This window comes from Phodopus roborovskii, unplaced genomic scaffold (assembly GCF_943737965.1).
Source record: "Phodopus roborovskii unplaced genomic scaffold, PHOROB, whole genome shotgun sequence".
Classification (NCBI taxonomy): Eukaryota; Metazoa; Chordata; class Mammalia; order Rodentia; family Cricetidae; genus Phodopus; species Phodopus roborovskii.
Window position 1 is genome coordinate 32,944,595 of NW_026126410.1, and position 19,166 is coordinate 32,963,760.

At 33.5% G+C, this 19,166-nt stretch overlaps 1 protein-coding gene across 1 annotated transcript in view; it reads left to right on the forward strand.

Moving 5' to 3' along the window:
• Positions 1 to 19,166, forward strand: part of Cdh18 (cadherin 18) — a 235,501-nt gene that overhangs the window by 51,015 nt on the left and 165,320 nt on the right. The window contains exon 3 of the mRNA XM_051182583.1: positions 14,445 to 14,564. Coding sequence (XP_051038540.1) covers positions 14,445 to 14,564 — 120 coding nt within the window. The remainder of the gene's footprint in view (positions 1 to 14,444; positions 14,565 to 19,166) is intronic.

A 19,166-nucleotide genomic window follows, 5' to 3' on the forward strand; every position in this document is an offset into this window, starting at 1 on the left:
ATCTCAAAGTTATTTTGATTTGCATTTCCCTGATGGCTAAGGCTGTTGAACACTTTCTTAATTGTCTCTCAGCTATTTTGATTTCCTCTATTGAGAATTCTCTATACAGTTCTGTAACCCATATTTAATAGGGTTATTCTGTGTTTTGGTGGCTAGTTTCTTGAGTTCCTTGTATATGTTGGATATCAGCCCTCTGTCAGATGTAGGATTGGTGAAAATCTTTTCCCAGTATGTGGGCTGCTGCCTTTTGGTCTTGTCAACTGTGACCTTTGCCTTACTGAAGCTTCACAGTTTGAAGACGTCCCATTTATTAACTGTTGATCTCAGTGTCTGTACTACTGGAGTTATGTTCAGGAAGCAGTTCCAGGGTACCTCCCACTTTCTCTTCTAAGTGGTTCAATGTGGCTGGATTGATGTTGAGGTCTTTAGTCCATTTGGACTTGAGTTTCGTGCATGAGGATAGATATGGGTCTTCTTCACATTATCAAGTTATGCCAGCACCATTTGTTAAAGATGCTTTCCTCCTCTCATTGTATTCCTTTAGCTGTTTTGTCAAAAATCCTGTGTTTGTTGTTGTGTGGGTTAATGTTAGGATATTTGATTTGATTTGAATTCATTAGTCTACCTGTCTATTTTTGTGCCAATACCAGGCTGTTTTCAGAATTGTGGCTCTGTAGAAGAGCTTAAAGTCAAGGATGGTGATGCCTCCTGAAATTCTTTTTTTTTTTTTTTTTTTTTTTTTTTTTTTTTTTTAAGTTTACCTTCTATCCTGATAGTTTGCTGAAGGTTTTTCAGCTATGGAGTTCCCTGGTAGAATTTTTTGGGTCACTCATGTAAAGTATCATATCATCTGCAAATAGTGATAGTTTGATTTCTTTTACAATTTGTATCCCCTTGCTCTCCTTTTGTTGTCTTATAGCTTTAGCTAGAACTTCAAATACAATATTGAAGAGATATGGAGAGAGAGGGAGGAAAATCTTTTTCCTGATTTTAGAGGAACTGCCTTAAGCTTCTCTCCATTCAGTTTGATGTTGGCTATTGGTTTACTAGATATTGTTTTTATTACAGTTAGGTATGTTCCTGTTATCCCTGATCTCTCCAAGACCTTGATCATGAATTGGTATTGAATTTTGTGGAAGGCTTTTTCAGCATCAAGTGAGATGATCATGTTTGTTTGTTTGTTTTTTTTTTTTTTTTTAGTTTGTTTTTATGGTGGATCATGTTGATAGATTTCATATGTTCAACTATCCTTGCAACCCAGGGATGAAGCCTACTTGGTCATTGTGGATGATTTCTCTGATGGGTTCTTGGATTTGGTTTGCCAGTATTTTATTGAGTATTTTTGCATTGATGTTCATCAGATTTATTGGTCTGTAGTTTTCTTTCTTAGTTTGTCTTTGTGTGGCTTGGGTATGAAGGTTATTGCGGCCTCATGAAAAGAGTTTGTGTAATGAATCTTGTGTTTCTATTGGTTGGAACAATTTGAGGAGTATTGGTTTTAGCTCTTCCTTGAATTTCTGGTAGAATTCTGCACTGAAGCCAACTGTTCCTGGGGTTTTTTTTTTTTTTTTGGTTGGAAGGTTTTTGATGACTGCTTCTATTTCATTAGGGGTTATAGGTCTATTTAAGTCATTTATCTGTTCTTGATTTAATTTTGGTGATAGTTTTCCAGAAATTTGTCCTTTTCCTTTGAATTTTCAAATTTTGTCAACTACATTTTTTCAAAGTATGACCTGAAAATTGTCTGGATTTCCTCTGTGTCCATTGTTATGTTTCCATTTTCTTTCGGATTTTCGCATGTTCTATCTCTGCTTTTTGGTTAGTTTGGATAAAGGTTTGTCTACCTTGTAGATTTTCTTGAAAAACCAACTCTTTGTTGCATTGTTTTTTTTTTTTTTGTATTGTTTTCTTGGTTTCTACTTTATTGATTTCAGTCCTCAAATTGATTATTTCCTACCGTCTACTCCTCAGGGTGAATTTGCTCCTTTTTTTGTTCTAAGGCTTCCAGTTGTGCTGTTAATTCTCTGTTATTATTCCCCATTTTCCTCATTTGGGCACTTAGTGCAATGAACTTCCCTGGCAGCACTGTTTTCAAGGTATCCCATAAGTTCGCGTATGTTATGTCCTCATTCTCGTTGAATTTTAGGAAGCCCTTAATTTCTTTCTTTATTTCTTCTTTGACCCAGGTATGGTGCAATTGTGCATTGTTCAGTTTCCATGAGTTTTTTTTAGCATTTCTAAGATTTGTGTTGTTGTTATATTCCAACTTTAAAGCATGGTGGTCTGACATGATACAGGGGACTACTCCAAAGTTTTTTGTATCTGTTGAGATTTGTTATGTTGCCTAGTATGTGGTTGTATTTAGGAAAGGTTCCATGTGGAGCAGAGGAGAAGAGATCCAATTATTTAAATTGTGATTTACAACATTTGAAATACAGTGAACAGAAAAGTATTACATGGGTGATACTCTTGTTTTATGTATGCAATATCTATTAAAATAAATAACATTAAAGACAACATTATCTTCCCATAAAGATTAGATATATAAATAGATGATAAACAGATACACAAGCAAATAGGTAAGCAGATACATAGATTTAGTCATTGGCTAAAATTTCAAAACATGTGACAGATACTTCATTTATAGTAACTCATAATAATGCAATTCCTCATTTCTCACTCAGTTGCAATCTGTGAATATGTAGTTCAACCTGTCAATTTTTTACATCCTTTCAATGACTGACTAACTCATTTCATTGATTCTTTGGATTTTCTATTTGTTTCATGAATTTCAGCTCTTTTTTGATTACTTCTTATTGTGCATAATTTTAGATGTTCTTTATTCTTTAGTTGCATCATTATGTTATTAATTTTAGATATCTCAACTTTTGCATAGGAACTTATTCAAACTTTAAGTTTCTCCCAAATTTGTTGTGCATGCTTTCATTGTTATTTATTTCTAGAAATTTCAAATTTCCATCCTTTTTCATTCAAAAATCAACTGAACTTAGTAGTTTGTTGTTAAGTTTTCAAGACTCTGTATAATTCCTGTTGTTTCTATTACAATCAACGTATTCTATTTGCTTTAGTATATTGTGCTTAGGTAGGATGCTGGGTGTGATTTCTACCTTTGTTTTATGATGTATAGCCTAATAGTTGATCTAATTTGGTGAAAACCTCATGGACTGCTGAGAAAAAATATGTGCTCTTTACCATCTGAGTAAAATATTCTATTGCATCCATTTGATTTATGCGGCCATCTAATTTTAAGTTATTTTTTGGTTTATTGTTGATGGTGGTGGTGGGTTTTTTTGTTTTGTTTTGTTTTGTGTTTTGTTTTATTTATTTATTTATTTATTTATTTATTTATTTATTTATTTATTTTGATGACCTGTATAATACAGGATACTGTGGAGTATTAAAACCACTGACTATCATAATGTTGGGGTAAAGTTGCAGTTTTCAATATAATATTGTTTCTTATGTGAAATTGGGCCCCCTATGTCTGGGGTATTAATTTTGTAAGTTGCTAATGTCCTGTATGTGGATTTTGTCTTTCATAACTATGGAACTCTCCTCATCCTCCTGTCAAGTTTTTTTGTGTGAAGGTTGTTTTTACAGAGAATAAAATAGCTGTGTCTGCTTGTTTCTTACAGTACATTTGCCACCCTTTATTTGGTGTTGAAGTATTTCTTGAAGGCAGCAAAACTGGATCCTTCCTTCTCATACAGTCTGTTATGCTGTGTATTTTTATTCATAGATACTGAGATGTGTGCGTTCATTTCTGTAATTTTATAAATTTTTGAGTAATTTTTCATATCTTTTTTGAATAATTGTACTGGTATGTTTATTTCACTCCTGTGAGCATTTGGATGTTTATTTTTCTCTTTAGATTAATTTATTCTAGTATTTTTTTTTAGTAGAGTTGGTTTTATTTTCATTTATTCCTTTAATTTGTTTTTAGCATGGAACATTTTAAGTTTTTAAAATTCAATTATTATATTTGTCTGGGTATAATAGTCTGGGTTAAAAACTGTGGTCTTTCAGAACTTATAAAAAGTCATTCCATTATCTCTTACTATAGGGTTTTTTTGAAATGTCATCAGTTATTCGAGTAGTCATCCTTTAGTGATTACTCAACTTTTCCACTTATGGTTTTCATTGCCCTTTATATGTTCCCTATTTTAATGTTTTAACTATAATAAATCCTGGAGATTTTCTTTTTGTATTTTGTTTTGTTTTGTCTATGTTATGTTTTGTTTTGTCTATGTTATGTTACATCAGTCTCCTTTACTTTCCAGGTATGGAAAAATTTGTTCTGTGCCTTTATTGAGGGCAATTTTGTGCCTTCACTATTATTTTCTTCTGTTCTAATCAATAAGTCATAAGTCTTATGGGGGAATATCAAAATTCCCCTTTTTCATTCAATTAATAATTTTTACTGAATCTTAAAGTGAGTGATCTATTTAGCAATCTATCCCCTAATTTATTTTCAACATGATCCATTCTGTTGGTGAAGCTTTCCACTGAGGTTTGTAATTAGTTTCTTGAAATCTTGAAATTTTCATTTCCTACATCAATTCCATTTTGGTTTTCTCCAAATTAAAATAAAATTCTATTTCCATTTTGTTTCTCTCTCTCTCTCTCTCTCTCTCTCTCTCTCTCTCTCTCTCTCTCTCTCTCTTTCTTTCTCTCTCTGTCTGTCTCTTTATTTTGTTAGTTATTTGACCATAGTTTTGAACTTTCTGTAAATTTGTCCATTTTATTTTCATCATGGGCTATTACTACGGGACTTTTATTTTTGGATACATGTTATTTTATTTGTAAACGGAGTTAGTTTGTTGGTTAATTTCTTATTTCTTTTATGTTCAAATCAGATTTCTTCTTTCAGCAAGGATGCTCACATTTTCAGGATAAAGCGTATGCGTACCATTTTAGATATTCAGCTTCTTCTGCTTGTATGGCATTTGGTGACACACTTTTTATCCTGGTGTCCTGTTTCTTTTATATCTTGAACTATTTGTTCAAGAAACCTGAAACAAAATTCCCCTAGCAATGTGGACTGGTCCAGGGTCTCAAGACCAAATAGACCAGCTAGGAAGTCCAAGTCAGTTCAGTGACAGGTGTCAAAAACTTTTGGTATTGGGTTACGATACTTTAGGTTCACTGACAGTGATCACCTAAAATGTTGTGGCTCCCAGAGGGAGGTAGACAGGCCTTGAGGAGGTGATTGTAATTGACAACCATTAGAGAGACGTTGGTAGTAATAATTGTTTAGCTATAATGTAGTTCTGTGGTTAGTGTTAAGGTCACTGGAAGACAACAAAATACATTATCATTCAATCTCCTTTCCTAATCCTGCTAATTGTACTGGTTACATTGTATATTTTTATGAAAGAAGAAAGACATAAAGAAGATAAACACAATTTGAGTGTCACAAACCCTTCAGAAAAGCAAACCTAATAACAGCCTGTCTACCTGAAAATAAGAATATCTATGTTTATTTAAACCTCTGATTTCCCTGAATATGGTGGCACAGGCATTTAATCTCAACCCTCTATAAATGGATACAGGCAGTTTTCTATTATTTTAAGACCAGTGTTGTATACACTGGCCAACTATACCAAAATAACAAAAAACTCTTCTCTTAAAATGGACCCAATGTACTATAGTGTAGTCATGTCCTTCCATAAACAAATGTGCCCTTTGTATTCATGTAACAATCTTTTGTAAATATCTCTATGCCAACTATGCAAATGGATTTTATTAGATATATGTTACTATATACAATGATTATATTAATCCAACAACAGTACAGTTAAATGAGAATATATATAGTTATTAACCAAAAATATATATTTGGAAGAAATATGTATAAAATAGACAAAATATATATTAGACAGAAATATATATCAACTTTGAAGTATAGAATATTAGAGTTATCAATATGTTTATTCTGATCTTTATTTAAACACAATAGTTGTTTGAATGTTTTTACTCTGGTGCAAAAGTGTAGAAATATGAACATTTGTATCACTTTAAGTTTATTGTCAACCTTAGTTGATTTCAGAAAAAAGATTTTTGTTACCTAATAGAAGTTATTGTTTCTTTAAACCTAGCAAACAAAGAAGGGAGCTATTACTAAATTCTTACACCAGCAGAGGAATCAGTCACTGTCCTCTTCCACTTAAAATCAAATACATGGAGATATTTCAGATGTATTTGCCATGTATAATTCAAGGCTACTCATATGTCTATATTAGCAACTCTTGGCATGAGGACAATGCAGGAAAAAATTAAATATCATCACATGAAGAGTGATTAGAGATTAATTTTACACTTGTGTTACTTTAACCTAAATTGAAAATTGGGATTAAAAACAAGCAAAGTTCTCATCTAGTAATCAATTAGAGATCATGTATGGGCCACTAACAGGAGAATAAGTCTTTGTTTCTCAGAACAAAGCCAATAATTATTATCCAAACTCCCCAGTCTGATTTTAAAGGTGGATCATGTTAATGGTTGTGCTGCTGTGGGTAATAGGAAAAAATGAATTAGTTATTTGTGCTAATTATTGCCCATTATAATTCTGAGTTTTATATGTTTTATATGTCTGGCTATGGTCATTTGTGTATTTAGTTTTTTAAATTTAACCTTAGAAAAAGCGCATTTATTACTTGGTAGAAAAATAATATTATAACATACATTAATGTAGGATGTATGATTATAGAAATAATTATAAAGGGGAAAATTTAATTATGATTGCTCCCTCTACAGAAAAAAAATGCTCTGAGGCCAAGAATGAAACTAACCTATAAGTATGAACATAAATATTTCTCAGGTAGTTTCAAAACCTGTTGATTTAACAAGGCAGCAGTCACAAGTTCACTACTTGGATGTAAAAGCTCTAGAAACATGAGCTATTTACAGTTTGTACTACAGGATCTGCATAGAGCAAGCCTAAGATCCTATGAGAAAGTTGTTGGTTATTCTCATAACAGTTTGATAGGATTGCTGCATTCAAAGTTCACCAGTGAAAATAACACTGAGGGCCTTTTTTTCTGTAGTGGACTGCAGCATCTACTTTGTTCTTATAATAATATGCTTTATCATAACTTACTGAAATCAAAATGCATTATTCTTGACACTGAGGTTATTAAATTCCATCTTTATTATTTCACTAAAATCATTATCATAAAGGTAACTTCTAAACTATTTCAGATTTCCGGAAAATGAAAATAGCTGATGGACAATTTCATGTATTTTTTCTACTTCAAATTATATTTTCTCTGTATTGTAAAATAACTTCCCAAAAAGTTTCATTAATTTTCTTACATACACTGATAAGGTCTCCAGATGACTCATCTGCCAGAACAAAATACACTGAATATATCAATTTCTGAATGTGAAAAAAATCAGATTTATATTTTAAATCTCAGCATATCATTGTGGAGTATAGGACACAACCTTGTTGGTTGTCTTTTATGAGTACACAGTTGGCAGAGCATAGTCATTCATATAAGAAAGTGATTGATAAATGAGTGAGATATATACTAATAATTTCTGCATCAATCAATGTTCAATAGGAAAAATAAATTAATTACTTTAAAGTGGTGGATTGCAGATATGAGAAAGTATGGAAAATGTAGAACGTGAAACTCAGAATGCATACTGATTAGACCAATGAAGATAATATCTCCTTGGTCACTTCTGGGTATAGATTCTGTACTATAATATAACCTCAAAAGATGAGCCCCAGAGAATGGAAATTTTAAAAAGATCTTTCATAAGTAAATTAAAAAAAAAAAAATACCAGCACTGACAGAGAAAGCATTCATGAGAATGGGAGGGGAGGGGAATGGAGAGAGAGAGATACTCACAGAGTATGTGTTGACAATCTCTTGCTGTATAATCTTCCTTTTTCAGTTGGTCAGGAATGCGAATGGACACCAGTGACTTGAGTTATGTTCTTGGGAAGCACCTGAAAATGTTATTTATATAATCAATAAGCCAGACAAGTGTATGATTAACCTACATATTTTTACAACACTTACTTTCCTTGTAGGAAGAAGAAAATCATAAACACTGCACAAAGCTGCAAGGAAAGTCAATGTTACCAATGCTTTGTCATACAATGTCATCTACCTCTTTTTAAGATCAAGTGTGTAGTGTATGTGTGTGTGTTTGTGTGTGTGTGTGAGTAAGTGTGTATGTGTGTGTGGTGTATGAGTATATTATGTGTGTATGTGAGTGTATGTCTGTGAGTGATGTGTTTATGTGGAATATGTCTATAGTGTGTGTGAGGTGGTATATGGGTATATTGTTTGTGTGTGTGTACGTGTATGTGTGTATGTATGTGGTGTGTGTGTGTGGTGTATGTGTATAGTGTGTGTGAGTAGGGTGAATTTGTGTCTTTGTATGTGGTGTGTGTGTGTGGTGTATGTGTATAGTGTTTATGTGTGTGTATGTGTGTGTGAATGTATGTGGTGTTTGTGTGTTGTGTGTGTGTGGGGGGGGAGTGTATGTGGTGTATATGTATTGTGTTTGTGTGTATGTTTGTGAGTGTGTGTCTGTATGTGTGGTGTGTGTGTATAGTGTGTGTGTGTTTGTGTATGTGTGTGTGAGTGTGTGTCTGTGTGTGTGGTGTGTATATCTGGGATATGTGTATAGTGTGAGGGGGTATATGTGCATAGTGTTTGTATGTGTATATGTGCATAGTGTGTGTTTGTGTGTATGTGTGTATGGTGTATGTGTATAGTGTTTGTGTGTGTGTGTATGTAGTGTGTGTGGTGTTGTATGTGTGTGTATATATATGTGTGGTATACACATAATTGCAGGTATTCTGAAGGCCACAGATAATTTTATCCCTCTCAAGCTGGAGTTAAAGGAGGTTGTGCATTGTTTTACATGGGTACTGAGAATTGAACCCAGGTCCTCTGGAAGAACAAGGAATACTGAGCCATACCTACTGCCAATACTTGCTCTTGCTATTTTGGGAAGTGATTTGTAAAGTTATATTTAAAGGTTGTCTTTGGTCTAAAGAGTTAGATAATAAATGTGCCTTTATTCAGATATATGTATTTGAAGTGAAATTTAATTTCATCAATGTATATGTAAGAAAGAGCAGAAAAAAAGCCATGGAACAATTTAATGAGAGGTAGGAAATTATGATTGGGTAGGGGTATTGAATATATAGCTGTTTACAGAATTTTTGAATTGTATAACCTTTTAAATCTCAATACCATATATTTGGAATATCATAAACATTTTCACTTTATTGGGTTCATTATTGAATAAAGTTGCTTCTGAAAATGGCTTTTCCACATCTTTTTAAAGAAATACTTTTTAAAGAATTACTTTTGTTATTTAAAGCATTTAAAGACAAGAATGTAAAAATTACTTGCCTAATGAAAAATTTCACATTAGATAATTCAATAATTATGCAAATGAAATTACAAATAAACAGTATCCATGATTGAAGCACGTAGAATAAATTGAAGAAGAGAGTGAATATGTGTGTATATGTTTTTTGTGTGTGAATGTGTGTGTGTGTGAGAGAGAAACAGAGAGCAGGCACATGTGTGTGTTTTACATGCATGTGAACATGTAGCATCATAAGACAGAGAGGGTAAAACGTAGGGAGGGAGGGAGAAAGGGAAGAAAGGAGGGAGGGAGGGAAGAAGGGAGAGGGAACTGGGATCAACATGTAAAATAATAAATTAAATTAAAAAAAAAGAAAGTCCTAAGACAATTTATGAGAATGGATTCACATTGTAATTTAGAACAGATCGCAGGTCATTAAACTTGACAGTAAGCAAGATGCTTACCTAAACCATCTTGCCAGATCCTAAAACAGTGATGTTTTGTGGTTACTGAGCAAAGATGTTTCATAAGTACTATCTCAAACATATTTTTGAAAATATTATGAATGTTTAAGGAATGAATGTGAACAAATTCCTCAACAAGTAAAGTTCATTGTTATTAGTCTGTTTGTGAAATTTTAGTCTTCCTGTGTAGCACAAAATTTACACAGATTGTGAAAGAGTCTTGTGGGTTTTGTTTGTTTGTTCATTTGTATGTTTTGTTTTGGTTTTGGTTTTTTGTTTTGATTTGTTTGGTTTTCCTTACTGAAATTCTGAGGAATTTTCTGAGAAGTAAGCCCTAAGAGCTTTTTTTCGATGAAGACTTCCAGTCTCCCTAAATCTTCAGCTTATTCTTATCAAAAGGCTTTGCTTCCTCTCAATTCTTTTGGGATTTTAACACAGTTGTGAACTCCAGCAAATGACGTATAGCAATTGGCAACCTCAGAGAGTATTTGCTTCATATTAAAATGTCTTGTTAAATATTTCAAATTGGTCTTTAGGGACTTTCAAAGAAGTCCACTCATATGCTTTCCTTGATATGCAACTTGACAAAACATGTGCAATTTTAAAAGCATCAGAAGCCAAGCAAAGGGAGTGACAAGGTGGATTCTCAGGAAGATGCAGGATTGGGGTGGCGATTTAGTTATATTGTAAAGATATTTTGAAAGCTTTTTTCATGCATTTAAATCTTTTCAGATTTGTATTAAACATAGCTGAGAGGAACCAATCCCTATAGCAAGTGTGTGCCACAGGAAATACTCAGGTTAAAATATTACATAGGAAACGGCTTATGTACTTCAGAATGCAGCATCCAGAATTGCCGAGTTCAATAGAAATGCTTCTGCAGACAGAAAAACATGTCCATCCACTTAGCAGGATATCTCTAAGGAAAAGTCAGTCAGGGAATGTGATGCAAGTTTAATAAGTATTAATCAAAACTAAATAATTATCAGAGAATATTAGAGTCCGGTTTAAACAATCTGACAGATTAGTGCAATTATAGACATTATTCTACACATCTTCATTTGGAAATTTGGAAATTTTTGCCTTTTGGCCATGGACACAGTTTAACTACAGACTTTGAATGCATTTACTGCACACTTCAGTTTTGGAGGTTCATTATAGACAGAGGAAATGCTGAGGGAAAAATCTTCTCATGGTCTTCTTACATCCACTCATGCTGTGTTGCACATACATAAAACACCTACAATAACATAAAAAAAAACATAAAATGAAATAAATGTTTATTTGTTTCTTATAAACCTTTAAAGGAAAATAAGGTTTTTTATTAAAATGATCAAGATAACTCATCCATCAATTTCCTTTTCAAGGTCAACAAATGGAAACACAGAAATATATGATTCTCCAAAAATATCAAGCTGTACCAAATTCAAATACCATATGGCAAAGTTCTTTGTTTACCTCACTCAGCAATGTATCTAGTATTAAACATCATAGGGAACTATTCACTGTCTTCTTCTTCATTTCTAATTAGGGATTTAACTGTCAATAATGGGGACAGCTACCATTTATTCCTTTCCAATGTTAAATACTTTTGTAAAGCAGGTGACTCACCCAACAGAAGTGTTTTGCCTCAATTACAGAACTTACACATAGGAGATCCATATTTTCACAGCCATGTTCTCCCCCAGTAATGTTAGTGTGTTCAGTGTCTCTCTCTGCTGCTTCATCACTGGTCCTCCTTCACATTCTCTTGCCTTCTGCAAGAACTCATCACTATCAAAGTACTTAACCATTTCAACATTGTAAAGTTTGCCCTCTTTAGAAGTTTAAGCCAAACCTGCTTCTTATGTCCTGACCCTCAGACCATATGATCCTGATATATTTGTCAACATGTTATGAGCACAAAAAAGCAATGTAAAGTTATGCAAGATTTGCTTTTTATACTTAGATATATTCAAGCACGTATGAGCAGCCAATTCATTTCCTTTTCTTTATTGAGTAACTTGTCATAAGATAGTGTGCTATAATTGAACAATTGTCCCACTAAAAGACATTAGGTCTATTAAAGCATGAGGCTATGAAGAGCAATTGCTCTATAACTATTTATAAAATATTTTTATATTAATATAATTTTTACTTGGAATATATTCCTTAGCACAATTTGCTGGGTTGTACTCTAATTGTGAATTTAGATTTTGAAAAGATAGCTACAGTAGCATATTTCTCTACATCAATGTTGGTATCACCTGTTTCACAGAACCCCTGCCTTCATTTAGTTCCCAGTGTACTACATAATCTACTGTTTTAGATGTAGACTTAAAGCAGTCCTTATTTATTTATTTCATTGTGTAAACCAAAATAAGTGTCTTAAAATTGCATTATGCTATTAGACACTTACATGCACTTAACCATGTACATGAAGTGTTTCCAGTGAGCTTTCTTATTCTCTCAGAGTTCTGGGATCTCAGAGATAGAGTAAACTTTGCTTAAGGCTGTGTTGGGTTTCAACATGGAAATTAAAATTTTGAAGATATTAGAAAATAAATGTGCACAAATTTTACAACAAAAATTACTATCCTCTATATTCAAGACCAGAATTAATACACAATTCCATAAAGGCTCTTTTGATTATGGAAGTATTTCTGTTTGATACACAGTTTGAGTATTAGATAATACTTTCCTAGTGGTAAAGTATTCTTCACAGGATAATTTTGTAAAGTTAATTGCATTAAAGAGTAGAGTATTTACTCACTAATCATGAAGATGAACAACCTTTAACAGTTGGCTGTCATATACTGGGTATTGTAATTTTAAAAAGCATTGCATGAGCGAAAGATTCCATGCGACAGAATTTGAGTGGAGGGTTGTTTTATTGGGGGAAAGTAAATGGGAAAAGTAGGGAGGGGAGAAGAGAGAGGGGAGGCTAGCCTCTGGGGACAAAAGCAGCAGAAAAGAGGAGAGAGGCAGAGAGGGAGGGAGGGAGAGAGAGAGAGAGAGAGAGAGAGAGAGAGAGAGAGAGAGAGAGAGAGAGAGAGAGAATGAGGGAAGGAGGGAGAAAACTGGGAGGTGGATAGGAATATAGTGAATATTCAAAGGTGGTGCTCTTAGTGGCTGCAGCTTAGGGCGTATCTTGTCAGAATCCCAAGGCCAAGCCAGTACAAATGCCTGAATTCTAACACTGGGAAATAATTTGGGAAATAATTTTAATTTTTAGACCAGAGCCAGAGAGTGCTCAAGGATTATGGACTGGCATGCAGCTGAAGAACATGCATAGACTGAACTAGACCCTCTGAATATGGGTGATAGTTATATGACTTGATCTGTTTGCCAGGAGTGAATGGGGGCTGTTGACAGTGGCACCCGGACCTATCCCAGGGGCCTAAATCTTTTTTTGGAGCCACTCCCTATGGTGGGATACCTTGCTTAACCATGATACAAGGGGCAGGGGCTTAGTCCTGCCTCAGTTTAATATGGCAGACTTTGTTGATTCCCTAAGGAAGGCATTAGCCTCTCTGAAGAGTGGATGAGTGTGGGAAGGGTGGAAGCCAGTGGGCAGAACACAGGAAGAGGGGAGAACTGGGGTGGGTATGTAAAGTGAAAAAATAACTTTTTAAAGAAAGAAATTATTATTGTATGAAGTTGAAGTATTTAATGAAATAAGTGATTCACAAAGTATAAGGGAAAAATCAGGATAATACACCTCTAAATTTAGTACAAATATACATGATAATGTTCATTGATTCCTTTAAAGTGCCTACTATTCAAAAACATTGCAGTATTTGTTTTGAAAAGACAATTATATCCACACTGTATAGAAACCACAAAATAAATGACATTTAAATCAAAGATAGCAGTTTGTTACTCAGTGGTACTGGTGAGGTCTATAAAATAAATAAATAATACATGATGCAATATGGGTTGATTGTTTAACTGTTACTGATAATATCATTTGTCTATGTTCTCTCTTTATCATATTCTATCCTGTGTTTGATATTAAGAAGGTTCTGAATGCATGAACTGTGTGGCCTCGTTGTACTCTTCATTTAACAAAACACTCAATATTACCTTATTTATGGGCATCAATAAAAGCCCATTTTGTTAAGATCATGCCAACAAAACCTTTATCAATGTTGTTGTCATATAAGAAATCATAACACAACATCTAGCCTTTTTTTTTTTTTTTTTGAGCTTATATATTACTGAATGTATGGAAAGATGCAAACAATATGAATGCTACACAAACTTAGGAACTAAGTTATAGGGGTCTGAACAGCTCGCTAAGTTGTCAAGAACATTGATATCTTCCAAAAGATGTAAGGTCATTTCCCAATGCCCATGTAGGATAATTCAAGGCTGCCTCTAACTCAAGTGCTGGGATATCCAATACCATCTTCTGGCTTTGTGAGCACCTGCACTTATCCATGAATATACCCACATACAGATACACATACATGTAAATACAAATAGATATGAAAATAAATCTTTAAAGAATTAAATTTAGTAGGACATAATTATTTTACTACTGCATTGAAATGGAAATCAACCCTTTTACTGTGTTCAAATGAGTCTTGTGCAAAATGGCATCACACACTAAAATTTGTTTTCCTGAATGTACAGGTACCTCTGTTCTACAGGTGACAGCTACAGATGCAGATGACCCCACCTATGGAAACAGCGCTCGTGTTGTTTACAGTATCCTGCAAGGACAACCTTATTTCTCTGTGGATCCTAAAACAGGTTAGTGAATTTATGTACACTGTTATGCAAATGCTTCCATCAGTAACACAAATGATGCTCTTTTCTATTTACTCTTTCTCATAGAATAATGACATTTAAATATCATTTAAAATTGCAGCTATTACCCTAAGCAGTATACATAAAAAGGTAATTGTTTAATTCTATTATCCATACTTGTTAAAATTTTTACATTGCTATACATTTTAACCAATACTTGAGAAAAGTAATATTGAATATTGTATTTCTTGAATATTGTCAATCATTTTGATTTACATACTACTTTTATTTTTCTATCAATTTCTAGTTCTTTACATGAATTTGACTGCAAAGTATATTCTCTAGTATTCATACATGAAGTTATGCATGTATATCTGTATACATACTAAAGATGAATATATGAAATACATTACATTGAGGTACTTCATTGTTTTTACCTTGGATTTTTTTCTGAATTTGGAATTCTTTCAGAACTCTAATATTGTATTAATTAATGAAAATGTGATAAACCTATAAATTCTCTTTTTCTTGTTTCATTCTAGTAAACACTGATATTTTATCCCCAAAGACAGTACAATGTTGCCTTTTGTTTCATCATCCTATGTCAAAATATATAAATGGCAAATAACCCAGCTAAAAAATTCTTCCCAGTAAAACAAGGAAATAAGACTAGTACCTGTTTCCAACATACACAAACATTTAACATGCAACTTAAAAGTTTTATAAATTTTAAAGAATATTGAAATGGGTATCAAAGGAAATTAGAGGTTCAGGAGGCTCTAGCAGGATCCTAAATTCTTTTTGGTAAAATTGTATGCACTGTGACTCAGTCAACATGAAACCTTCATGGAGCTACTGTGACTCAGTTAACATGGAACACTTATGTGTTGAGTCAGACTCAATTAACCTAGAACGTTCATGGAACATTAACCATCTTGTAGTTACAGCCAAAGAAAATGTATCTTTTCTTAGATGCATCCTTTAGCACATTATATGGACCATAAGTAATCCAGTTATATATTTATTTAATGTGTTTCTAAATTAAAATAGAAGTACTTTATTTCCCCGTTTCCTTTCCTCCTTCCATATACTTCCTTTTACTATGTAGCAACACCCCCATGCTTGTTCCCCAATCTCAAAGTGATAACTTCTCTTTTTATTATTGTTACAGACTTATGTTTGTGTATGTTTGTGTATGTGCATATATATATATACATACATATATATATATATATATATATATATATATATATATATATGCACACATTATCTAAGTACATTTTGCTGTATTTGTTGCATGTTCTTTCTTTCTCTCCCTGTATCTACCACCCGCCCCCAGGGTGTGTGTGTGTGTGTGTGTGTGTGTGTGTTTCTGTATGCTTTTGTTTTGGTTAACTACTTAAAGAGGTTCATGCCTGAGAGAGGCTAATTCTCCATCTTCCAGGAGTCATTAGTTGCTTATAGATTTTTGTCTAAGGGTAGAAACTCATGAATTTTTCCTCTTGCATACTAGCAAGTTTATTGTTTATACAGTCATTTCAAGGAAAGACTTTCAAAGCAGACTTCCAGATATTTTGTCTCTTATGGTCTTTATCCCCTCTACTGGGAAATTCCCTGAGCCATTGACACCAGAGCTGTGATTTTAGATATGTCTGTTGGAGCTAGTTCCCCAAGATGCTGTGATCTATTGAACCTTGTGCTATCTATGATTGTCTATATTGGATGTAATGAGAATGGTGTCGGGGTTAGCTGTGTCTATAAGGATAAAGTAAGGCTGAAATAAGGAACTGTGCTGTATAGCAAACTGGTAGTAGCAGACTCATTCTATTCTATGACCTTTGTAGCCCTGGGAAATATCTTTGTTTCTAGCACTAGGCATGGTTTCCTTCCTGTTGACTTAATTTCACTACAATTAGACTTGTGTTAGTTACCACTAACAATGGAGTGTCATTTACTGTACAGGTCTAGCTCATTGTTGTGGTTCATAACATTTTCAGTTCGGTAGGATAGCTTTTGACAGTCTGCAAAGAGTTTTTTGCTACCTTGGAAGATAAACCACAGAAAGAGGTTTTCAGTCCAAATGCAGCTGAGTATACAGTATATTCAGGAACGGAGGCTTATCTTCAGCCTCCAAGAGCAAAGCAGTCACTACATCACTAATCTGTTGTTTAGTCATTCTCTTGGACTACCCCAACTAACCATTAGAAAGGATGTTTCTCATGTCTGCAGCCAGGGATTTTATTCATGAAAGGAATTCTGCATCAGCTCTATGATTTCAAATCAATTCTGTTACAAACCTTTATATATAAGGAAGTATACACCAGTAAGAAGATTCGAACCTTCAGCACACTTCCAGCGACTAATGTGAGTAGATCATTGTTAATGATGATTTACTGTCATGTTTATAAGAAGATTTGACTACATAATCTGCCTTCCTTTCACTAAGGGATTCCCGCATTCAAGTTCATGACAGGGACATACCTAAAACATTCTGTTTCTCTCTATTTCCCCAGATGAAACAATATAGAACCAATGTGCAGAGAGAGTTATAAGTGGAGGATAAAATCACACAAAAGAATTTTTGTATCCATATCTTTTTACATATTAATTATAGTAGAGATTGAAGTATTTCCTTGGTGAAGTAAAAATAAATGTTACAAAACAAACACTTTTGATGTGTAAATATTATTATGAAAGATTAAAGTCATCTTAGTGTCAAGATAATTAAGTAGTTAAAATTCTTATGAACCAGGTAATCAAAATGCACATGTATGGTTATCTATATTATTGTTCAAAAGAAAATTTTGTGAAAGTAAATTACATCTGATTTGATATATGTGGTCCACTTTTTGTTATTGCCTCTAAATCATGATTATGTTAAATAAAATAGAAGTAAATTTCTGCTTTACACATGTATCTTTATGAAAGATATAAGCAGAAAAATATACCATTGCCATGTTTAGTATTTTCCACACATGTACCTCTGTATAAACATATATGTACCCAAATAAATCTTTAGTCTATTTGTCATCTATGCATTAGTCAAATGTTTTTATATGAGAGGCAATAGAACCAGGATGTATCCCTGGTGCAAAAAAGGACTTTGGGAGCACATTCCCCATGGAGGATACTCCCTTAACCTAGAGGCAGAAGGGAGAGCCAAGTAGCTACTCCAAATAACTTGACAAATTTTTTGAACTCTCCTGGAAAGCATCACTCTCCCTGTGGAGAGGGGGGATAGGATGTCAGGGTGGTCAGGGAACATAGAAGGGAGCAAGAAAGGGAGGGAGAGGGAACTAGGATCAATATGTAAAATAAGAAAAAAAATAAAAAGAAAACGTCATATTTATTTACCAATAAGTTGAACTAAAGGCAACATGAATGAAATGTATTTTAAACTTTAGTACTCTAATTATGCCTATTACTAGTTAACAAATATCATTTTTTGATATGTAATATAGTATCAGAATTGTTGCATATGTTTGAGTATAAATGCAAATGTGTATGGGTAGGATCTTATTTCAGGGAAGCAGGTTTTGAGGGTGATTTTTTGCCTCTGTATGCTCCTTTAGTTTGAGTTTCAAAGAAGTTCTCATCAGCATGCTATTGTTGACATACCATTTAAATGTGATTAGCATTTGGGTATTGTTTCATATCCTACATGTAAATCAATTAATGGTAACACAGAATTCTTTTCTCCAGTATAAATAGACTCTTACACAGTTTCTTTCTTTTTTTTAATGTATTTTTTATTTTACATGTAGATCCCAGTTCCCTCCCCCTTCCTTCCTCTCTCTCACCCTCTCTACCCCCTCACATGCACCCTGACCACTCAGTCCCCTCCTCTCCCCCAACCCCAATTCCACATGTAGGGCAATGCCATATAGGTGGGATCATGGAGATCTGTCGAGTCATTTGAAATAGGGACTAGGACTCCTCTCCTGTCTCTTACACAGTTTCTAATGCATACAATTCTATTAGCTCTTAGACCTCTTATTTTTATTTTCTTCACAATGTGTAGTGTATTAAATGAAATGCATACTTTCATAGCGATCAGTGTTAATATCTGTGTTAATATCAGTATTTCACTGGTTAAAGCATCATGGGACCTGTGGGTCTATTTCCTACTTATCATGCCAGTAATGAAAGAAAATATTTTTAAAGTTGAATTAAGTCAGTAAATGTGTTAAACAGTTATTGCAGAAAGTGCTAAGAAGAATTCTAAGATAAATACTGATTAATTTCTTCATAGCTTCCATATTTTGGCTACTTGTGCTTAAAAACCTGATTGCCCTGCAATTAAAATTGCTTAGAAGTAATGAATGTAGTTGCAACAGTGTTTCCAAATGCCTAGAATATAACCTAAACAGACCTAGTGAAAATTAGAGAATAAGTTGCTACAATGGGGTATTATATAAGAAGCATGGTGATACTAGACATTTACAAAGGTATACTTTAATAATATAACCTAATTCCATTCTCCTAATTGAATGATCCATCTTAACACATTTCCAATTACTTTTATTGAACACCAATTATAATAATGCATAACAACTTTTCTCCCATAATAACATTCAGATTTCAGTGCTTATCATTAAAAATTAC